We start from the raw sequence: 21,845 nt of genomic DNA, 5'->3' as shown, positions 1-21,845 counted from the left end.
GGGGGTGGTGGTGCACACCTTTAACTCCTGCAGTTAGGAGGCAGAGGCAGGTGGATTTCTGAGTTGGAGGCCAGCCTGGAGTACAGTGAATTCCAGGACTTCCAGTCCTAAATAGAGAAACTCTGTCTCAAAAAAATCAAGTAAATAAAAATGGAGGTGAGGCTGAGCCATGAAGTTCCACCTACTTAAAGGCAATATTAAAACAAAACAAGTGAACCAAATAATAAGGAGATGTGTGGATACTAAGTATTTTGGAAACTAACTGGTTTAGTTAATCTAACACTGCCTTACTGATAAGGGCACCAGAAATCTGCACACTTTGTTTCCATTGATCTCTTACAGCATATGAAGGCAGTTTTACATTTTCTTTTATGTGTGTGTGTGTGTGTGTGTGTGTGTGTGTGTGTGTAATAGCATGAGTGCCACGTTATACATGTAATCTGTGGTGGTTTGAATGAGAATGGTCCCCATAGGCTCATATGGTTCAGTTCTTGGTCCAGTTTGGGAAGGATTAGGAGCTGTGACCTTGTTGCAGGAGGTATGGCACTGGGGAGTGGGGGAGGAGACAGGAAGGCTTTGAGATTTCAAAAGATGGGTGCCATTCTGAGTGTCTCTTTCTCCCTCTCTCTTGAGCTCTCTGCAACCAGAACCACAGAGGGTAGGTATAGAGTAAGGGACCAGAGGGTATTCACAGATCTCATTAGGAAAAGGAAACAATACGTAATTATGGATTGGAGTGTTACCAGTCTTTCTGGAGTTGTATGGAAGAGTAGGTCTCTGATGCTTGTGTCTTCTCTTGGGCTCCTTTTCTTCTGATTGTCCTGTCTAACTCTAATGTGAGTAAAACAAATATCTTTTTTTTTTTGTCATGTTTGGTTGTTATCTCTTAGAAGCCTTTTCTTTTCTAATGAGAGACAAAAAGGGAGTGGATCCAGATGGTGAGAAGGAACTGAGAGGAAGGAGGGAAAATTCTTAATTGGAATGTGAGTAAAGAATGTATTTTCCATAAAAGGGTGAAAAAAAAAAAAGTGAGCTCTCAGTATTTGCTGCTGCCATCATGGACTCTGACTCTCTCAAACCATAAGCCCAATTAAACTTTCTTTTTATGAGTTGCCTTGGTCATGGTGTTTTGTCGCAGCCATGGAAGAGTGAGAGGGTGAGAGGGCAACTTGTGAAGTTGGTTCTTCCTCACTTCTTTATGTGGGTTCCAGTGATCTAGCTCAGGTAGCCAGACCTGTGTGGCCGGCACCCTTTTACCACTGAACCAACTCACTGGCCTCTAAAGGCACTTTAAAAGGTTTCCTTTAAAAGTTTGTTTTCCGTTAATGTATTTACTTTTCTTCCTGACCCCAGTCTCACCCTCATGCCCCATCTCCCCCTTAAAGGGAGACCCCAGCCTGCCCTGGCAGGACTGCACATCCTCTCCCTCTGAGGCCAGACAAGTCAGCCCAGCTAGGGGAAAGGGAGCCAGAGGCCATAGTCAGAGACAGTCCCTGCTCCAATTGTCAGGAGACCCACATGTTGACCAAGCTGCCCATCTTCATATGTGTAGGGGGTCTAGGTCTGGCCCATGAATGCTCTTTGGTTGGTGGTTCAGTCTCTGTGAGCCACAATGGGCCCAGGCCAGTTCACTCAGTAGGTCTTCCTGTCTTGTCCCTGAACCCTCTGGCTCCTTCAGTCCTTTCTCCCTCTCAACTTCCCAAGCTCTGACTATTGTTTGGCAGTAGGTCTCTGCATCTATTTCTCTCAGCTGTGGGATGAAGCCTTGAAGACAGCTAAGCTAGGCTCCTGTCTGCAGGCATAGCAGACTATCATTAATAGTGTCAGGGTTTGGCTCTCTCCCATGAGGTGGGTTTCAAATTGGGCTGGTCATTGGTTTGCCAGTCCCTTAAGCTGTGCTCCATCTTCATCCCTGCGCATCTTGTAGTCAGGGCACACATTAGGTCGAAGGTTTTGTGGGTAGGTTGGTGTCCCCTTCCATCCACTGGGACCCCCACCTGCCTATAGGAGGTGGCCACTTCAGGCTCTGTATCCCTTGCTGTTAGGAGTCTCAGCTAGGGTTTACCCCCATAGACATCCATGAGTCTCTCCTGTCCCAGGCCTCTGTTTAGCTCTGTACCCCATTTTAAAATTGGGTTGTTTGGTTTGTTGGTGTTTAATTTCTTGAGTTCTTTATATATTCTGAATTAGCCCTTTCTCAGATATAGGGTTGCTGACGATCTTTCCCCATTCTGTAGGCTGCCATTTTGACAGCTTCCTTTGCCTTGTACCTTATTAATTGCTGATCCTAGAGCCTGAGCTGTTGGTGTTCTCTTCAGGAAGTTGTCTCCTGTGCCAGTGAGTTCAAGGCTCTTCCCCACTTTCTCTTCTGTTAGATTTAGTGTGTCTGGTTTTATGTTGAGGTCTTTCGTGCACTTGGACTTGAGTTTTGAGCAGGGTTTTCAGGAAAACCAAACATGATGGGTCTTGGCGTCGTTTCATAGGAATTTGAAAGTGATAACGAGGAGCAGTGGCACGTGCCTGTGACCCCAGCACTTGAGAGGCTGAGTAGGAAGACTGATGTGAGTTTGTAACCTGGGTTACATAATGAGACTCAGGCCAGTCAGGGCTCTGTAGCGAGACCCTATTTTATTACTGTTTTTTAAGTTAAATTACATTTCTTACCACTAAATTGTCAAGAGAAGTTACAAGAAAAACTGAAAAGTTTATGACCATTGTGTAACTAACTGTTGAGAGTCTTTGGTTACTTTGACAGGCAGGATTAGAAACACACAAAAGGTCTAGCAAGTCTTTTCTTTCCTACCAGCAAGAGCTCCCAGAGCAACCCCGCCCACAAAAACCACAGGAGGACCATTTCAGTAATAGTTTTATTACAGTGCTAACACGCAGAACACCACACAGCACCTTAGTCTTCTAATCTGGGTTTTGGTAACTGGGTTAAAAGCATCACTTGAGCTTGTTTTCCTTCCACATACCAGCTTTCAGGAAAAAGTACTCAGTGGTAACTAAGCGACGTTAATTTGATTAAACAGTTTATCCTTAATAACCTGAGACATCAATCCATGGATGGCTTCTATGGTAGTTTTACAGCTGGAAAGAAGAAACAGAATGTTACAGACTGAAAGCTGCAAACAGCACACCTTTCCCTCATGCCCATCCCTGAATGCCCAAGATTGATTGTTTCATTCACTTTCTTCAAATCACACCAACTTTTCCCCTTGGTTTTTTAACATTCTGCTTTGCCTGTTAGTGTGTCATTACTGATTTGACCCTCCATAAAAGAATAACTATGTAAACTTTAATTCACGTTAATTATGTTACTCGGGCTTTGGAAAAACTGTTTTTGAAGACAACTAAAACTATACATTGTGGATCTATATAGCAATATTAAACAATTACACAGATTCTAGTATTATATTAAAATATATTATTCATAGGGCTGGCAAGATGGCTCAGTTGGGTAAAGGGTCTTGCTAGTAAGTCTGATGACTTGAGTTACATTCTCAGAATTCACATGGTGAAAGGAGAGAACAGATCCCACAAGCTATCCTCTGAACACTACTTGCATGCTTGGGAAGTGTACACACACGCGCACGCACACACACACACACACACACACCAATGCACACACCCATGAGTGCACACAAGTATGTATACCATGAATACATGCACTCACACAATCACATCAGAGAACACATCCATGTGCACATGCATATACAAAACACCAGTCAGTGTAAAAGAATGTTTAAAATCTGTTATTGCTCAGAATAAATTAAAAAACAATTTTAAATTTCAAAAAAAATAACAAAACTCCAATATTGAGAAGAGTTAACTTTTTATTAAAGCAATTCCCAAGAGGAAGTTTTACATTTTTATTACTGCCTTCGACCTCCCTATTTTTTTTTTTTTTAAAGAAATCCTATGAGGAAAAAGAAAACAAAACAAACAAAATCCAAAATGAATAGATAAAAACAAAGCAAAACACCCCCCCCCAAAAAAAACAAAAACCAACACAAACAAATCCACGTGCCATGGTGCCATGCCCAGCACTGAAAAAATAGATAAAATTATGATTTCTAGACATAAATATAGCCAAAGCAGATGTGACTCACTTGGGCCACCCTATCTTCTGAAAGCCCATGAGTTGTTTCTTGGTTTGCTTTGTGGTGCTAGGGATGAAGCCAGAGCCTGTGCATGACAGCTCAGTGCTTAGCCACTGAGCGACATCTCACCACTGGCATGAGGCATTTCTGACACAGCATGACTCCAGTTGCCATGGTAAATTCATCTTCCCACCTCCCTCCTTTCTATGGGAACAATCTTTTTTTTTTCTTTATGCTCAAAGACAATTTCAGTAGCGTTTAAGAGAAAAATATAGTACAGGTAGAATCCCTGGTACGCACCAGGAGGACATAGAGGGAAAAAGTAAAAAATCACCCCAAGAGTGGAAATGGGCAAGTGAGCTGAAGAAAGAGCCCAAAGCCCTACAGAATAGAAAAATAAGACACCAGTGAGTCAGCTTTTCCTTTTGCCCGTATCAAGTTTTTTTTTTTTGTTTGTTTTTTGTGGCAGCAAATGTTAGTCTTTTCAACCCTATACAGTATATGCATCAGAGAGCCACATTATCATCCAAGTCGTCAGAGACCACATCCCAAGGAAATATTTAGGAAGTAAAATATGGGATAATTAAATACCACAGAAAGAGTTATAGCACAAAGACTTGAGAGACTCTTTACTGAAATGTGGCAAATTTATCTTAATTTAATCCTTCAAATCATGCTGAGTTGAGGAAAAGGGTTAGCATACCTTTGTAAGCCTTTCCTCCAATAAAAGATCTAGTAAGGGACCTGATTTCCTTGTGCACCATGTGGCTAAACCTATGCAGGTGACTTGGCGTTTTCTATGATCTCTGCATTGAGCTTTCTACTTTGCATAATGTCCCCTAAACTTTCAAAGTGTGAATTTAAAATTTACATGCGACTTTTTTAAATGGCTCAGCAGATAGCAGGCATCATCCTAAGCTGAACCACAGGAATCAGAATTTACTACCTGCAAGTTCTGAGAGGAATCCGGGCAGGAGCCCTGCACATGGATTCTTACCTGTCTCTAGTAGCTTTGGCAAGCTTGTCTTCTGACTTTCGGTCATGTGTTTCTAAACCCAACATGAAACTCCCACGTCCCAGTTGGGCTTCCGACTGCTCTAACTTCTCAGACAAATCAAACACCTGGCCAGTGGTGTAGTCTGCATTCTGTGGAGAAAATGGTATCCTGTCATTACACCACACAAAGTTACCATTAAAAAAAGTCTGTTTTCATCCAGGGCCAAGACTGCCTTCAGGGACCACATATTCATGAAGCCAGTATCCACTACAAAGTTATACTCTCACGCCTTCATCTTTGTTTCTGAGATAGGGTCTTGCTGGTTGCCCAAGTTGGCCGTACTCTCCTAGAACTACAGGTTATACCATCCATTCTGTACGCACATGTTTCTTTTTGAGACAAGGTCTCACTATGTAGTCCTAACTGGCCTGGAACTCGCTATATAGACTAGGTTGGCCTTGAACTCAGATCTGCCTGCCTTTGCCTCTCAGTGTTTGGAATAAAGGCCATGTGCCACCATATCTGACTAAAAACCCGATTTTTACGTGAATTAATTTAAGATTTTATTTATAAATAATACCAATGTAAAGATGGAATATAGGTAAGAAGTTAGTTTATAGCAGTAAAAACTGTTCCTAAAACCTATCAATTTAATTGTAGATCTTTAAAAAATAATTTCAAGGCTCTCCGATTCTCCCAGTTCCAGAGACAGCCGCATCTTTTCATACAGTGCCAGCCTTGTCCTTTAGACATGATGATGAAGGTTGGAGTGAACGGATTTGGCCATATTTGATGCCTGGTTACCAGGGCTGCCTGCAAAGTGCAGATCGTTGCCATCAATGACCCCTCATCTATGTCAACTACATGGTCTACATGTTCCACTATGACTCTACCCATGGCAAGTTCAATGTCGGAGTCAAGGCTGAGAATGGGAAGTTTGTAATCAATGGCAAGCCCATCACCATCTTCCAGGAGTGAGATCCTGCTATCATTAAATGGGGCGATGCTGGTGCCGAGTATGTTGTGGAGTCTACTGGTGTCTTCACCACCATGGAGAAGGCTGGGACGTACTGAAAGGGTGGGGCCAAAAGGGTTATCACCTCTGACCCTTCTGCCCATGCCCCCATGTTTGTGATGGGGGTAAACCATGAGAAGTATGACAACTCAAGATTGCCAGCAATGCTTCCTGCACCACCAAATGCTTAGTCCCCCTGGCCAAGGTCATCCATGACAACTTTGGCATTGTGGAAGGACTCATGACCACAGTCCATGCCATCACTGCTACCCAGAAGACTGCGGATGGCCCCTTTGGAAAGCTGTGGTGTGATGGCCGTGGGGCTGCCCAGAACATTATCCCTGCAGCCACTGGTGCTGTCAAGGCTGTGAGCAAGGTCATCCCAGAGCTGAACGGGAAGCTCACTGCAGGGCCTTTTGTGTTCCTACCCACAATGTGTCTGTCATGGATCTGACATGCCGACTGCAGAAACCTGCCAAGTATGATGTCATCAAGAAGGTGGTGAAGCAGGCATGTGAGGGCCCACTAATGGGCATCCTGGGCTACACTGAGGGACCAGATTGTCTCCTGCGATTTCGATAGTGACTCCCACTTTTCCACCTTTGATGAATTTAGCTACAGCAACAGGGTGGTGGACCTCACGGCCTACACAGCCTCCAAGGAGTAAGAAGCCCTGGACCACTCACCCCAGCAAGGACACAAGAGAGAGGCTCTTGGCTGCTGAGGAGTTGCTGTCCCAACTCATCCCCGGACACTGCGCTTCTCCCTCACAGTTATAGAATAGCGGGAGGGACCCAGGGAGCCCTACTCTCTCGAATACGCTCAATAAAGCTCACTGCGCCCCCACCCTCCCAAATTCAAAATTGAACGTGGGATTTTCTTTGTTTGAATCAAGTATTTGCTATTATGAAGGCTTTGAGGATTCCCTATGTGAGTGAAGGTTCTGGCCCTGCCCTGCTGCAGGCTAGCTGGAAGCCTGAACCATACCTCTTGGACCTCTTTTGAAAATGGAAGGTGGTGGCAGTAATTTCTACCTTAAAGTCATTCTAAAAACAAAATAAACAATACATGCAAAGCTCTTAGGACTGTCCAGTGTGCCTAATAAAGACTGCAAATATACTTGTCTCTAAGCAAACATACATAAGACACTTAGCAGTGCTTGACACAAGGAATACATAATATTTGCTATTATGATTGCTCGCCTCCTTTATTTTTTGTCTAAAACAAAATGGTCCCATTTGGCCCAAGCTTAACAGTGTGATCAGGAAGACCTGCACTCCCGATCCTCTTGACTCAACCTCTCAAGTCCCTAAGACCAGCATCACAGACGTGCCTAGCTTGCTGTCTTTTTAATTCTGCTACTTCTAGTAAGTAGAACATAAACCTTGCCAAAATTATGTTTAAGATATGAATAAGTAGGCTCCAGTGAGTCTTTCCAGGAAAACTTTTATAACTGCCTTATTCAGTGCCTCAGTATTAGTGTACTTGCTGACACTCCAGTACTGCCGCCACTGTAGAGCAGGGAAAGGCTACGGAAGCTGGGTGTGATGGCACCTGCCTGTAATCCCAGCACTCAGAGGGTGGAGAAAGAAAGTAGGTCAGGGTCATCTTGGCTATGTAGCAACTGCAAGGCTGGTGTGGACCCCAGGGGACAAATCACTTTCTGAAGGTCACTGAGGACCAGTAGTCTCAGATTTATTTTCAAACCCTGTTTATTTCAAATGATACTACATGAATTCTTTTTTTTTTTTAAATCAAAAAGTAAAAACAACAAAACTGCTCCTAAGTTCTAAATACATACCTATTAAATATATATCTATCTAACCACATTAGATTTTAGTGATGTATTTGGAAATATTGAGCTAATGATTTTCTCTGCCTGGTATTTGTAATGATCTTCAGATTTCTTTTCAAGACCTTTTTCTCCATTTTCCTCGAACAGCTGTTTCCACTCCAGCCCAGTAGTGAGCCTCTTGTCTTGGCCCAGTCACCCATCAAAATCGTTGCTCTGGGCAGATGAGCATATGATCTAAGCAAAGCTGATCAAACACAAGAGACACTGCCGGAGAACATGCAGGGATGTGCATGCTGGTTTCTGTCTTCTGACCATCGTGAGATGAGAAACTAAAGCTGCCATCTGCTTTCACACGAAGCCTGAATATGAGCCCTGCAAAGCTGAAAGAAAGCTGTGACGTCACAACATCGCTTGAGAAACTAAATGTGCCAAGGAGCACTCTGCTCCTAGACTTACTGCTTTACTCAGTGCCTTTCCTTTGTTCCGTATCCTGTTATTTCTAACTAGAGCGGAGGTTCTCAACTTTCCTAATGCTGTGACCCTTTAATACAGTACCTCATGTTGCGGTGACCTCCAACTATAAAATTATTTCATTGATATTTCACGACTGTAATTTTGCTATTATCATGAATCTTAGCGCAAATATCTGATATGCAGGATATCTGGTAAGTGAGCTCTGTGGGGTTGCAGCCTACAGTCTGAGAGCCATTGAATTAGTGTTATGTGTCATAGACCTACCTGCTATCTGAAGCAACACAAATAGCATTTTTGTTTTTTCCTCTATTAATCTCTTAATCTCTTTAAGGAACAAACAGATTGTACCCCATTTAGATTGCCCATCCTCATCTAGCTCAGCCTTCATGATGGGCCTTTCTGTGAAATGAGTTCCAAATATTACACAGCTTTTGCACCTTGGCTAAAATTCAAATGAGTCAAATTTAATGGCATTTGCTTGTGATCCTAAAAATCCAGCCCCAAAACCAGGGGCCAGTAAGATGTTTCAGTGCATAAAGGTGCTTACTGTTAAGCCTAATGACTCGAGTTTGATCCCTGGGACCCATATAAAAGGATAAAACTGACACTGCTGGGCTGTCCTTTGACCTTCATGTGTTTGAGTTGACCATGAGTTTGAGCCCAGCTTGGGCTTCAGAGTAAGGCTATCAAACAAAACAAAACAAAACAAAACAAAATTCAAATGAAAGAAGTACAATGGTACTTACCGTAAGCAAGCTAGAGGAACTCAGGGTATTCACCCAGTATTTATTCCACAAAAGCTCGAGTAGTTTACGATCCAAAGAGGATTTGAAATATGAAACTTCTAAGGCATAATATCTACAAAACAAGAGTACACATTTGGCAAATGAAAAAAATGCAGTGTTATATTAGATGGAAGTCTTGGCTACATGTAAACAAAATTATATTTTATATTCAAATAATCATAATTGAACAGGTAAAGACAGTGTTTCTTTTGTTTTTAGGTGGTGCTACTCTAAATCTGTTTGCTAACTTTTGTTTTATATTATTTTTTTCCCTTTTGTAGTACCTCCAAATTTCTAAAAGCTAGTAGTAATCAGAATCCCTAAATGACACGTGTGGATTTTTTATCAAGCTCACCAGTTCTATAGAACAGGCTGAGCTAAAAGAGATGCTCTCTGGGGTCAGCTGTACGTTTGTTACCTTTTGTAAGAATACTAGAGGTGACTTGGAGTTCCCACTTCTTCCTTTCTGTAGTTTTTGAAGAGCGTTCTTAGAAGAGTTCCTAAGGTGCCTAGAACTTCTACTGCTTTGAAAGGTAGCTTGTTTGTTTGTTCATTCATTCTGTTTTTGTTTTGAGACAGGGTTTATCTGTGTAGCCTTGGCTGCCCTAGAGTTCGTAGACCAGGCTGGCCTCAAACTCACAAAGATCCACCTGCCTCTGCCTTTCTGAGTGCTGGGATTAAAGGTGTGAGCCACCATGCCTGGCTAATAAGTCTTTTTTTAAAAAGTGGACTCTAATATTTAAAATAACTGTCTTTCACGACTGGAAAGTTTATGTTTAAACAGTTGTTATTAGAACAGATCTTTGTACGATTTGTGTGAGTGGATCCTCTAGAACTGGAGCTAGAGGCAGGTCTGAGCTGCCATGTTGGGTGCTGGGGACTGAACCCAATCCTTCTGGAAGAGCAGCCAGTGCTCTTAACCACTGAGTCATCTTCCAGCCCCTGAAGTCAACTTTTTTTTTCTAATTATTTGCTTATTTATTTATTATGTATGCAGTGTTCTGCATGCATATACACGTGCATGCCAGAAGAGGGCACCAGATCTTATCTTTGATGGTTGTGAGCCACTATGTGGTTGCTGGGAACTGAACTCAGGACCTTCAGGAGAGCAGCCAGTGCTCTTAACCTCTGAGCCATCTCTCCAGCCCTGAAGTCAACTTTTTATTCCTCACTGCTGAACCTTGATCAAGAGCCACTTGTGCCAACATGACACAAATTTCCACTGGGTCCCAGTGAAATGGCCTCAGAGTCTGAGCCTTTTTCGCCTCCTGTCTGCCTGCTCCAGGGGCTTCCTTTCTGGGTCTCCATCTTCCAGTTTCTCTAAATACCCAATTGAACTGCCATGGCCAGATTTCTCAAACTACCCTCTCACTGTATCACTGCTCTGCACAAACACCTTCCATGAGTCTCAAGGAACCAGAAGATAAAGGCTAAATTTATTAGCTTTTAAGAAAATATTTTCCACAAATAAGACCACAACATAGCTTTCTGGGTTTTCCTCACATAATTCTGCTCTTGCTAACTGTCCAGTCAAACTAATGTACTTTTCTCTTATATATGTGTGTACGCCATGGCACAGGTGTAGAGAGGGAAAATGGTATAACTTTTGTGGAGTCTGTTCCCTCTTCCTACCTTTATCTTTTTACTTAGGTCCCAGGGTCTCCATGCTTTGAACAGCAAATCCTGTTACTGGCTGAGCCACCTCACCAGCCTATTAAAGATTTCTCTAAGCACTACCTTCGGGCCTCTAAGGAATTTCTAGCTCCAAATCAACAGCTGAGTTCTTCTACTCTTATGAGAACTTGTTATATGAATATAAGGGCAGGCGGTGGTGGAGCATAGCTTTAATCCCAACATCTGGGAGGCAGAGGCAGGTGAATATCTCAGGTTGAGGCCAGCCTGGTCTATGTCTATAAAGTGATTTCCAGGACAGAGAGAGCTACATAGAGAAACCTTGTCTCTTTAGTGCTTTACCTATATGGTTTTACTCATTCCTATAACTGTATAAGAAAAGATTTATTATGTGTCCAGTGGCCAAGGAAGCACATTGAGAGATGCAATGAACGCTATACTATGGACCTGGTTTCCTCCAAAGGCCAGGTATCAAGCACTTGATCCGCAGACACAAAGGAGGTGGTAGAAACTTCAGGCAGTGGGACCTAGTGGAAGGAAGAGAGGTGACTAGGCACACCAGCTTCCTCAAAGCCTCTTTAACTGGCTATGCTTCGTAGCCACTAGGAAATGAGAGCCTTTCATTTTAACACACTCTCGCCATGATGTGCTGGGTTAGGAACAACAAAACTGACTGAAGACTGAAACATGACACTATGAGCCAAAATAAAACTTTCCTTCTCATAAACTCATTATCCCAGGTATTTTGTCACAGTAACGGAACCTAACAAAAAGCTGCATAACAAGAGTAAAGACAAAAGGTCCTTACTTTGTCCTGATTTTGATAACCAGAATCCACATGATGGAAGAAGGGAATTGACTCTTGCATATTTTCTTCTGACCATGGTGCGTGAGCCCACATACATGTACACAAACACATATACATACACCAACAATAAACAAAAGAAGCTATGCTATGGCTGCCAGACATGCTGGCACACTCCTTTAATCCTAGCACTTGGGAGACAGAGACAGGTGGATCTCTGTGATCCTCTTTGTAGCCTGGCCTACAAAGCGAATCCAGGATATCCAAGGCTACACACAGAAACCCCGTCTCAAAAAAACCAAACCAAAAACCAAACCAAACCAACAACCAACCAAACAAAATACCAAAATAATAATAATAATAATAATAATAATAATAATAATAATAATAATAAAAACCAAAACCTTACATCTATTTATTATGTATGAGTAACATGTGGATGAATGTACTATGTGGAAGTCAGAGGGTAACAGACAAGAATTAATTCTCTTTCTCTTGTATGGTCCTGGGGATTGAACTTAGGTTGGTGAATGCTGTACTGTCAGAATCAGGTTAGTAAGTAGTAATTATACAACAGTGAGCTTAGGTTTTCAGCCTTGGCATCAAGGACCTTTATTCACTGAGCCATCTTGCCACCCCAAAATTGCATATTTTAAGGGCAGCAAACATGTTACTGTCAAGCTGTATTATATGACTCAATTGTAAATTTTGTTGTGGATTGCGTATCCTGTGCAATGAAAAAATGTTTATGGTTATTTGAAAGATATGAGCTACATTAATATAATTATTGAAGAATAAATGTAAGTAAAAAGAGTAATTATTAACTGAATACTTTGAGAATTATCCTAAATTCATTTTTTTAACCACTATTTCAAAGGTGCCATATATTATCAAATGCATTTTGTCTGAGTTTTGGTGCTGGGGTTAAACCCAGAGCCTTGAGAGTGACAGGCATGCATTCTGCTGTTGTGTTACATCCATGGCCCTGACGTCTGGTCAATTACTCACTGTTTGCAGTGCACACCAAAATCTTCTATTTTATTAAGTGGAATAGTCTGGTACTCAGAAGGTCCTTCATCAGGAGGTTTATAGCCCTAAAAAAACCCCCGAAGAAAACAGAAAATTGAAAATAGCAAAAAGCAAAGCCTCTTACCTTACTCTATAGCTTCTTATGGATAGGACCAAAATCTGGAGAGCCAAATATTAAGCATTAATATTTTAATAACAGGTGGGCCTGGTGGCTCACACATGCTAATTTCAGTACTTGGAAGGCAGAATCCAAAGGACTGCTGACAGTTGTGATGACAGCATGGAGCCAGCTCCAGGTGAGCGTGGGCTATACAGAGTGTGATTTTATTTAAAAGCAAAACCAAACAACAAATCTAAGAAAAGCACACTGCTCCTAAAAACTCCAACACTGTTGGCTCCTCTAGGCGGGGTTTGGCCTATGGCCTTATTTCTCTTGTTCTTATGTGGTTGTTCTTATTGCTGACTACAGGCTCCCTTTAGGGAAGGAAATGGATTCAGCTTGTTTCTCCAGTACTTGATAAGTTGCCATGGGCACACAAACATTTCCTAATGAATAAAACCCTTTGGCTACAGCACTTGCCTCGCACCCTTAGCACTGAAAAAAAAAAAAAAAAAAAAAAAAAAAAAAAAAAGCTTGTATAGAAATATGAGAAGCTAAATTGGGATCCCTGAACCCACACAAATCAGAGCTGGTTAGTGCACATAGACAGGGGGCACTGAAGAGAGATTCCACAGAAGCCAGCTATACAAGTCTGAAAACCAAAAGAACCTGCCTCAAACAAGGAGGGAGGACAGGACTTGCACCCAAGGCTGTCTTCTGACCTGCACACCAGTGCCTGTACTCATGAACACATACCACTCCTGTGGTGACACACTTGTACTCCCCGTGCTTCAGAGGGAAGGAATTTCACGGCGTGTACAGACTACCCAAGACTGCCCGCAGAGAACCTCCATCCAAATTACCTTTGGATATGTCCTAAAGGCGCCAAGATTCACTTTTCCTGCAGATATTGTTCTGGTTGGGTCAATCTACAAGAGATACATGCTTAATATTGGTCAATATAAACCATATGTTCCACCGAGTCAACATCAGAAATCCAAAACAAACAAGTAAATATTGCACTACATACACATAAACTAAACTAGCAAACAACCTGAAAAAGATAACCAAAATAACCAGAAAAGTTTAATGAAATAGGAATATTCAGTTATTTTACAGTTACCATTTCACCAAAGAGTATTTATTTAGTATTTAAACTGTGCATGCTACTTGGCAAGAACATGTCTTTAAAACAAACAAAATAACTGAGAAACTACCCTCTCCTACCCACTTTCTTTAATAGATGAACAACTGTTAGTTTTCTCCTTAAAAACCCAGACTGCATCGAAAGCACCCTGGACATAAAAGAAAAGACAGGTTCTAGCCATTTCTGCTTCTGCAATTCAGTCAACCCTGATTAAATGCCTTATGCAGAGCTGAGAAGCTGACATGGGTCCTATGAATTACCCTCATTCTCAGAGTGGAGTGCGAGATGCAGGAGGGGCAACACACCAGGGCTTCATCATTTACTACACTGTTTTAATTTTTCAGTATTTAGCAAATCTTTTTGACGAACTAAAACAAAAAACAAAAAAAAAAACCCCAAGCTGGGTGTGGTGGCATATGCTGTTAACCTCAGCACTCAGGCAGAGGTAGGAGGAACTCTGGGAGTTCAAGGACAGCCTGGTCTACACGGTTCTAGGATAGTCAGAGCTACATAACAGAGATTTCGTGCCAAAAAAAACAAAACAAATAAAACCCAAACCAAACTTACATGGGCTGGAGGGACAGTTCAGTAGTTAAGGGTACTTGCTGCAGAAGGACCTGGGTTTGGTTCCCAGAACCCACATGGTGGCCTCCAATCACCCAACTCCAGTTCTAGGGGATCTAATGGCCTCTTCTGGTCCCTACAGGCACCCGGCACATGTGCGGTGCACACGGATAATATGCAAATACTCATATAGATAAAATTTTAAAGTATTTACTAAAGCTGAAAGACAGGATATAGCTTTAGTGGTAGAGAGAACTCTTAAGTAGCATATGAAAGCCTGATAACATAGAAACAAAAGTAAAATGGAAAAAAAAAAAATTGGAGCCACTAGTACAGTCCTGTGGGTAAAAGTGCTTGCTGCCAAGCCTCAGGACCTGATTTTTCTCGTTTGTGTGAACATGCCACCATTTGTTCTCTATATTGTCAATTAAACAACCAGCCCCAAGGCTAAGCAATGAAGGGGATAGGGTGGGACACTCTGGTTGGGAGAGGAAGAAAAGGAAGCAAGGAGTAGGAGCAGAGAATCCACAGGAGAGGTCTTGGAACCACGTGGAGAGATGGATTGGACCTAAGATATAACTAAAAGCAAGTATAACGGGTAAAATCTGAAACGATGTGGGCTTGCAGGTTTAGGATGGAATAACTATTGCCCAGCATTGTTCTCTAGGTTAATTAAATAAATCCCAGTCTCTGTGGTGATTTGGGAATACAGCTGGGTAACTAAAAGATAAATCAATAATAAATATACGATAACAAAACTGAAATAAAAAAATGCTAAAAAAACAGATGTGGTGGTGTACACTTATAGTCCCAGAACGCTGAGCTCAAAGTAGGAGAATCAGGAGTTCACTTTGGTTAAACAAGGAGGTAAAGGCCAGCCTGGAAAACATGAGACGGTCATTCATTCATTCGTTTATTTATTTTTATGTTATGTATGACTGCTTGAACATATGTCTTGTCTAGCGTCCTTGGAGGTCAGAGGAAGGTTTCAAATACCCTGGACCTGGAGTGCCAGATGGTTGTGAGCCTTCAAGTGGGTGATAAGAATCAAACCAGGGTTCTTTGCTAAAGCAGAGACACTGTTTTTTAAAAAAATTGTACTTACCACCACTGCCACGAATGGTTCCTGGAACTGCTGGTTAAGCATCTGTGTACTAACGTCAATCCCAGAGAGCCAGCAGCCATAACCAGGGTGGCTGTGGTACCAGCCAATTGCATTTTCAAGGCGGCCAACCTAACACATGAAAGAAAAAGCTTGCTTGAGGTATGGTTTAATCTCAGATATTGTCATTCACAGGTTTTATGAAGCACTGTGGTCCAGTAACAGTGTGAAGCATATGCTGCTTTGAAGCTAAGGAATTTCTGAACAGAAACACATGCACACAGTCTAAGATTATCAAGGTACAAAAACAAGGCTATCCACTCTCCTCCTGTACCTTTTCCCTCATCTATCTCTTTCTCAGCCCAGACTTTATCACTCTCACATCTTATACACCTTCACAGAGATATTCTGTAGATTAACAAACACATCTGCACACAGCTGCACACCACATACATTTTATACTTAAAAAAAATATTGAACAAACAATTCTGGAGCTTCTTCCATGTAAGTATATAGGTAGTTTAAGGAAAAAAAAAAAAGCCTTGCTATATAGTCCATTAATAGATGCACTCTACTCAGGAGTAGTTAATTCCTAAATTTCTTCTGTTTTTTGAAGGATGCTGAAGATATTCAACTCTGAGCTCATAAATGCCAAACCTATAATTTTTTAATTTTAAACACAACTGACAGTGACTATGAAAATTTATTTGGGAAGAACTCCCTCCTCCAACCTAATACTCAAAGTCTCACAAGACTTTTAATACTTTACATAAAAATTGTTCAATTTAAAATGTGAACTTTAATGTGAAAAGGACAGTTTTAAGTTCAGAAACGAGGAAGTCAGCTTGAGACTCTCAAGAGCCATTAAGATTTAAGAAAGCATATTTTTACCTGTTTGGCATTTTCTATGTACGCAGCCATATACTCATAGGCTGCAGCCTGAGCATTTACTCTGGTTTCGGTGCCCTCCACAGGCAAAGCAAAACTGTCCATGATGATCATGGTCTCACCGTCCACTTTCCCAAGCATCAAGCCCATCACTTCCAGGTTGCCTCCTGATCTGGCATGCATCACCATTTTCAGTAGAGCCAATGCTGAGATTTTGCAGTATTTAAAGTAATGGTGACTACAAAACAAAATCACAGTGTAATTAAGGTTCTTCCTTATCGTACAATTTCAAAAGATGTTTTTTATGAAAATAAATGAATACTGAAGGGATCTGTAGTGATAGAAGGGGAGTGTGGAATGGGGGAAAAAGAAAGCAGTTAAGTACAAGGTGCTTGGAAATAGTGTCACAGGTCATCATCATCTCTGCCCGCTGGGGAAAGTGAAGACTCTGAAATAAATTTTAAATATACTATTGAAGTGAGGGAATAGTATAATCAACTCCATAGGTCTTTTTTTCTCTATTAATATGCACTCATCATAGCTTTGATTACCTTCTCAGTTCTAACTTTCTGACCTATATTTATTGATTTATTAATTAAATAATTTACCTATTTATTGTATGTGGTGTATGTTTACCAGTGTGCCACGAGATGGCATGTGGAGATGATAGGGGCTGTTGGGTGTTTTCCTCTATCCTTTTTTTTTGAGACAGGGTTTTTCTGTATAGCCCTGGCTGTCCTGGAACATAATCTGTATACCAGGCTAGCCTCACCAAGGCCAGCTCATTTTCCTCTATGGTATTACACTTTATTCCCTTGAGACAGTCTCTCACTTACTGGAAGCTTATAGTTTTGACTAGGCTGGCAGCCCAGCTTGCAGAAAGCTCTGCTTTCCTTCCCTACAATGGCATGGTTACAGATATAAACATCCATGTATGGATGTTTGCTTGATAGCAAACATTCTTACCCAGTGAGCCAGAGGACCTAATTTTTACAAATGTGGCCTCTGAAATGGACCTGCTTAGTTTTTTTGGTTTGTTTTTTTCATCTTTTAAATTTTTTATATTAATTACAGTTTATTCACTTTGTATCCCAGCTATAGCCCCTTCCATCTTCCATCATTCCCTCCCAATCCCACCCTCCCTCCTTTATCTTCTCCCTGCCCCTCTCCAAGTCCACTGATAGGGGAGGTCCTCCTCCCCTTCCATCTGACCCTAGCCTATCAGGACCTGCTTAGTTTTAAATCTTGACACTGACACTCCCTGAGGCATCAGGGCCACTTAATGCCAGAATTACTTATCTGTAAACAGGTATTTCACAGTTAGCATGAAAAGTAACAAAATGCTTAACTTAGCCCCTGAAACACTAAAATCAAAGGTGCTGTTATTACCTTTATTAACATGTCTTTTAAGATACTCTCAAAGAAAGTGTGTTGAAGTGTGTGGCTCTCTTCTGATATCATCTTGAAAATTAAAAAGCAGATCTAATATCCCTACTTCTGTGACTCATCATTGTATGTGATTAAACTCTTGAACAACATAGACATTTTAAAACCACTGGTGTTGCCTGAATGTTAGAACGAACATTATATATTATAGCCATAGACAGTGAGGAAAGTTGATAGTTTACATCAATCTAAAATGTGCAGCCAGCTTTAGGAATAGCCAGGTAATCTATGCAGGCCACTTAGTTTCTCCAAGGTTTTTCGGATGCCTGTTCACAGAAAGCTAAATTTCAACCACAAGCTGAAAGATACAGAGCCCGTCTTGGAAATCAAGACATAAATGAAAAATTTAGCTCCTCCATTTACTGGGTAAAGAGAGAAAGGCAACCACTACTGTGCCCTCATTGTATGGTTCATCTAGAAATTTTAAATAAATTACCTCATCTAATCATCAAGACATCACCAATAGCTAGATTTATTTTTATCTTACAGTTAAATTTAGATACTTTGGTTTCCTAATGCCAGTCAACAGTTTAACTCTTGAGTTGATTTTCAGTGTGTTGCTCCTGAGATCATTGCTATAGTATGATCATGAGGTGAATTTCTGTATGTACTTGCTTATTTTTCTATTTACAGAAAAGGAATGAAAGTACAGTACTGGACTGCCATGATTATTAAACGACATGAAAATCGTCAAGCCAGTGCTAGGCCACAGTAAGTTCTCAATGAAAACTGTGAAAACTAAATATTGCCAGTTAAAGCCAGTTTTGCTAACAAACACCTGAAAATAGAGTTTAGACATCATCCTTTTGTGATTTTTTTCTTTACTCTCCTTAATACAATCTGCTTCATAAAGAATCTTTTGACAGATTAGTCAGTCCCAAAGATACGTGCATTTGGCTAGGGGGCAAAAAGCCTTTAAACCCTATTTTATAATTCCTGGCTTATGTGAATTGTGGTTGTACTTTAGAGAGCTGGTAAGCCTTCGGATGTCTCTAAAACAGTTACAGGGGAAAAAAAGGTGCTAAAAATAAGAGTTTACGGTCTGCCTTCGTTTCGTTTCTTTTCTAAAGATCAGTAGCTGGCTCATTCGATTTCTGAAAACAGCTGCGCTCCTCAGTTTGGGATTCACTGTATCCTGCAACAAGGTGCATGCAGCCACCAGGTTCAAGGCAGTGTGCGAGATTTATGAAAATAATCATGTTGAGAATGTGACATCTTAAGTCATCCCTTACACTCCCTGGAGAGGCAAGTCGGCTGAAGAAACTTTCTGGGAGGGGGGGTGTTAGCAGGCCCTGGAATAGGGGCTAGGCTCTGCTGATTCCGATGAGGCAGACTAAAAACACCGTGGCGGGTATTCTTTCGAGCCCTCCCTCCCCCGCGAAAGCCAACCTCTCCTCCCCTTTGGCCCCCACCCAGCGCGGGTCTCTTAAACTCCCGCCATTCCCTCCCCTCCCCTGCGTCTCGCCAGGGACCTCCTCACTCCTTAGTCCAGGGTTTCGCCGCCAGGATTTCTTGCTGTTGTTTCTTGTCATATTTGTAGATCTCATCGATACTCTGCGCTTCCTGCATGTTGTTTGCCAATTCCCAGGTTTTCTGGGCCATGCCGCTCCCGGAAGCTGCCATGGCCGAGGGACCTGAGAAGCTGTCGCCTCCACAGCCGAACTGTAACTTGACTTCGCTGGGCCTCCGCGTGCGGGCTCTGCACCGTCCCCACCACGGTTGCACACTCACTAGCCTCTCAGGGCAGCCATGACACTTAGGACCGGAGGTGACGTCGCACGGCGGGGCGCACGGGCGGCGCGACGAACTGCGAGGGCCACCTACAGCCCTTCGCGCCGGAAGAAGGGCTTGTTGGCCTGCCAGAAAGGAATCGGCCGTCTGGGTTCGCACTGCGCAGACTCCGCCTCCGCCATCTTGCCTGTGGGTGGCCACTCGGGCTGGGTTCTGTACTTGTGAGCGCAGGTTACTTCGGAGTTAAATTGTTTGGAATACTAAATATCTCTAGAGAAACAGAGGTGTAAGTAGTTCTGGATATTGCTTTTGGAGGGGAAGGTCACATGACGATCTCTTTTAAGAGGACTCTTCGTGTAGCGTAAAACCCCACGGGTTTGTGGTTGGCGTTTCGCAACTTGTGAGGTGGAGAGCAAAACTCACGGGTTGCCAAGGTTAATATTCGAGGTGTTTACAGGGTAACATGCAAATGTTAGGAGCTGTGAGAGCCTCAGTGCCGTCTTTAAAGTTTGTCTTCGCTGCTCTGAACATCTTATGTCTCAGGGCAGAATTAATCTTTGGCAATCTGTTTCTTTCAGCAGTTAATGTGATGCTTGTTTCAGTCGTCAGTGTCTTAAGGTTTCTTTTTTCCCTTTCACTCCCATCCTCAAATGCTTACCAGACTGTAAGTTAAAGGTAAGCATGGAATTTGTGTTTTATTTAATAGTAATATATATGGAAGAAAAGATCGTATCTCTTCGTAACACAGTTCTTATAGACTTCTCCAGGTTCATCATCTCCTTTTAGCATCCTCGACCCAGCTGTTCATTCTGTTAGTACCTTTTCCTTGGGTTAGTTAAGCATTGCTTAAAATGCACTTTTTGACATTTCTTCTTGAGAGCACAGACTAGTATTTAAAATAGCACAGTTCTGAGATGTCTTCCATTAACTTTGACAGTAACTGCTCTTTCTACGGGATCTCCTTTTCAAGGCTCTGTAACTGTTTTACATGGATGTGTTTCCCAGTAAGCTTCGTGCTGTATCCGATTGTTGTTGTTGTTTGTTTTTTTTGTAGACAGAGTTTTTCTGTGTAGACAGGCTGGCCTCAAACTCAAAGATCCGCCTGCCTCAGCCTCCTGAGCGCTGGGATGAAAGGTCTGTACAACCACCCCATGGCTGTCCCCTTTTTAAATGCAGGTGCTTAGCAAATAAGTAAGCAAAAAACAAGACCAGAGTTGTTAACGCTTCACCACAGCCGTCTTTTTTTTTTTTTTTTGACCTCGGCTTCAGAAGTTAGAAAGAAAAAGTTGGCTTTTATCTTATAAAGTCGACTCTGGTGACACCTGCCTGTAATCTCAGTAGTCTGGGAAGTAGAGGCAGGAGGATGAGTTCAAGGAAAGCCTTCCATACACAGTGATTTGAGGTGAATCTTGGCTACGGGATATCCTGTCTGAAAAGTCAAGGAGGAGGGGCAAACAAAACAAAGCAGGAACCTAGCAGACCAGGTAGGAATTTGCTCTACTAGGCACTTGGGAGGTGGAGGCTGGAGGATCCCAGTTCGAAGCCGGCTCTCCCCACTCCATTCGAGACCCTCTGTCAAAATAAAACGAAGAATAAAATAGAACCTCTTTACAGTATAATGTAGGACGCCCTGGGGACGTTAGAGTACGTTAGTGTTCCTGAGACGTTTCTAGTAACACACAACCACTCAAAACATACACAGTATCCCTTGTTGAAGTGGTAATGAACGCCCAGAACAGACCGCTGGGCTGGGACTTAGGCCTGTGAGAGCAATGCGGAGTCCTCTCAGCCTCACCAGCGGGAAGGCCCTGGGCGGCTGGGAGAGGTTTAGCCTGGGCTTGGCCACCACCCTACCCCGGCCCCCCAGCGTGGCCTCCGGGTCTGCAGGGGGCGCCGTCGGCCGCGCGGCCTGGGCCGGCCGCAGCCCCGCGGGGGCGGGGCCGCGCCTGGCGGTTGGCTGAGAGGCGGAGCCCAGAGGGAGGCGACCAGTTACTCGGTCCGCGCCGGGGGTCGCCGGCACCTCGGACGGTGGAGCCTGCTGGCTGCGTGGCGCCTCGGTGGGGTCGAGTCCCTGGGCGGCGAGTGCGGGGGGCTGTGGGACGGGTCGGCGCCCCGGCGCTGGAGGCCGGGCTCGGGTCTCCGAGGCGGGGCGGCGGGTCGAGCCTGCCGCGGCGGAGCCGGGCAGCGCCGGGGGGTGGGGGGTCGCGGGGCCGGGGCGGAGGAGCTGGTCGC

General features: G+C 42.9%; 2 protein-coding genes across 14 annotated transcripts in view; one reads left to right on the top strand and one right to left on the bottom strand.

Annotated features, from left to right (window-relative positions):
- Nucleotides 1-21,845, top strand: part of Cspp1 (centrosome and spindle pole associated protein 1) — a 140,040-nt gene that overhangs the window by 18,159 nt on the left and 100,036 nt on the right. For 7 of the 13 annotated variants that reach the window (XM_055603318.1, XM_055603311.1, XM_055603310.1 and 4 more), the window contains exon 1: nucleotides 18,539-18,593. The exons of 1 other annotated variant lie outside the window; for it this stretch is intronic. In XM_055603318.1, coding sequence (XP_055459293.1) covers nucleotides 18,547-18,593 — 47 coding nt within the window. In that variant the 5' untranslated portion in view covers nucleotides 18,539-18,546. Of the gene's footprint in view, nucleotides 1-18,538; nucleotides 18,594-19,778; nucleotides 19,900-21,621; nucleotides 21,671-21,845 lie in introns of those variants that run through there. 5 more of the 13 variants (XM_055603320.1, XM_055603316.1, XM_055603315.1 and 2 more) reach the window with 3 other exon arrangements.
- Nucleotides 2,854-19,682, bottom strand: Cops5 (COP9 signalosome subunit 5). The gene is made up of 8 exons (XM_055603323.1): nucleotides 19,363-19,682; nucleotides 16,440-16,674; nucleotides 15,552-15,680; nucleotides 13,599-13,664; nucleotides 12,615-12,700; nucleotides 9,131-9,242; nucleotides 5,101-5,249; nucleotides 2,854-3,090 (listed from the first exon to the last, which is right to left on the bottom strand). Exons 1-8 carry the CDS (start codon nucleotides 19,503-19,505, stop codon nucleotides 3,006-3,008), a joined length of 1,005 nt encoding a protein of 334 aa, XP_055459298.1. The 5' UTR covers nucleotides 19,506-19,682; the 3' UTR covers nucleotides 2,854-3,005.

This window comes from Psammomys obesus, unplaced genomic scaffold, assembly GCF_907164565.1.
Source record: "Psammomys obesus unplaced genomic scaffold, mPsaObe1.curated_primary_1811, whole genome shotgun sequence".
Lineage (NCBI taxonomy): Eukaryota > Metazoa > Chordata > Mammalia > Rodentia > Muridae > Psammomys > Psammomys obesus.
Note: the sequence above shows the minus strand (reverse complement) of the source record. Positions and strands in the feature narration are given on the sequence as shown.

Bases quoted from the DNA above. Each gene is read 5' to 3' on its own strand.
- Cops5 (XM_055603323.1), bottom strand. From the start codon at position 19,505: ATGGCAGCTTCCGGGAGCGGCATGGCCCAGAAAACCTGGGAATTGGCA. The intron at 15,681-16,439 runs GTAAAAATATGC...TTCATGTGTTAG, and splicing joins ACATAGAAAATGCCAAACAG to GTTGGCCGCCTTGAAAATGC. The intron at 13,665-15,551 runs GTAAGTACAATT...TATCTCTTGTAG, and splicing joins AACCATTCGTGGCAGTGGTG to ATTGACCCAACCAGAACAAT.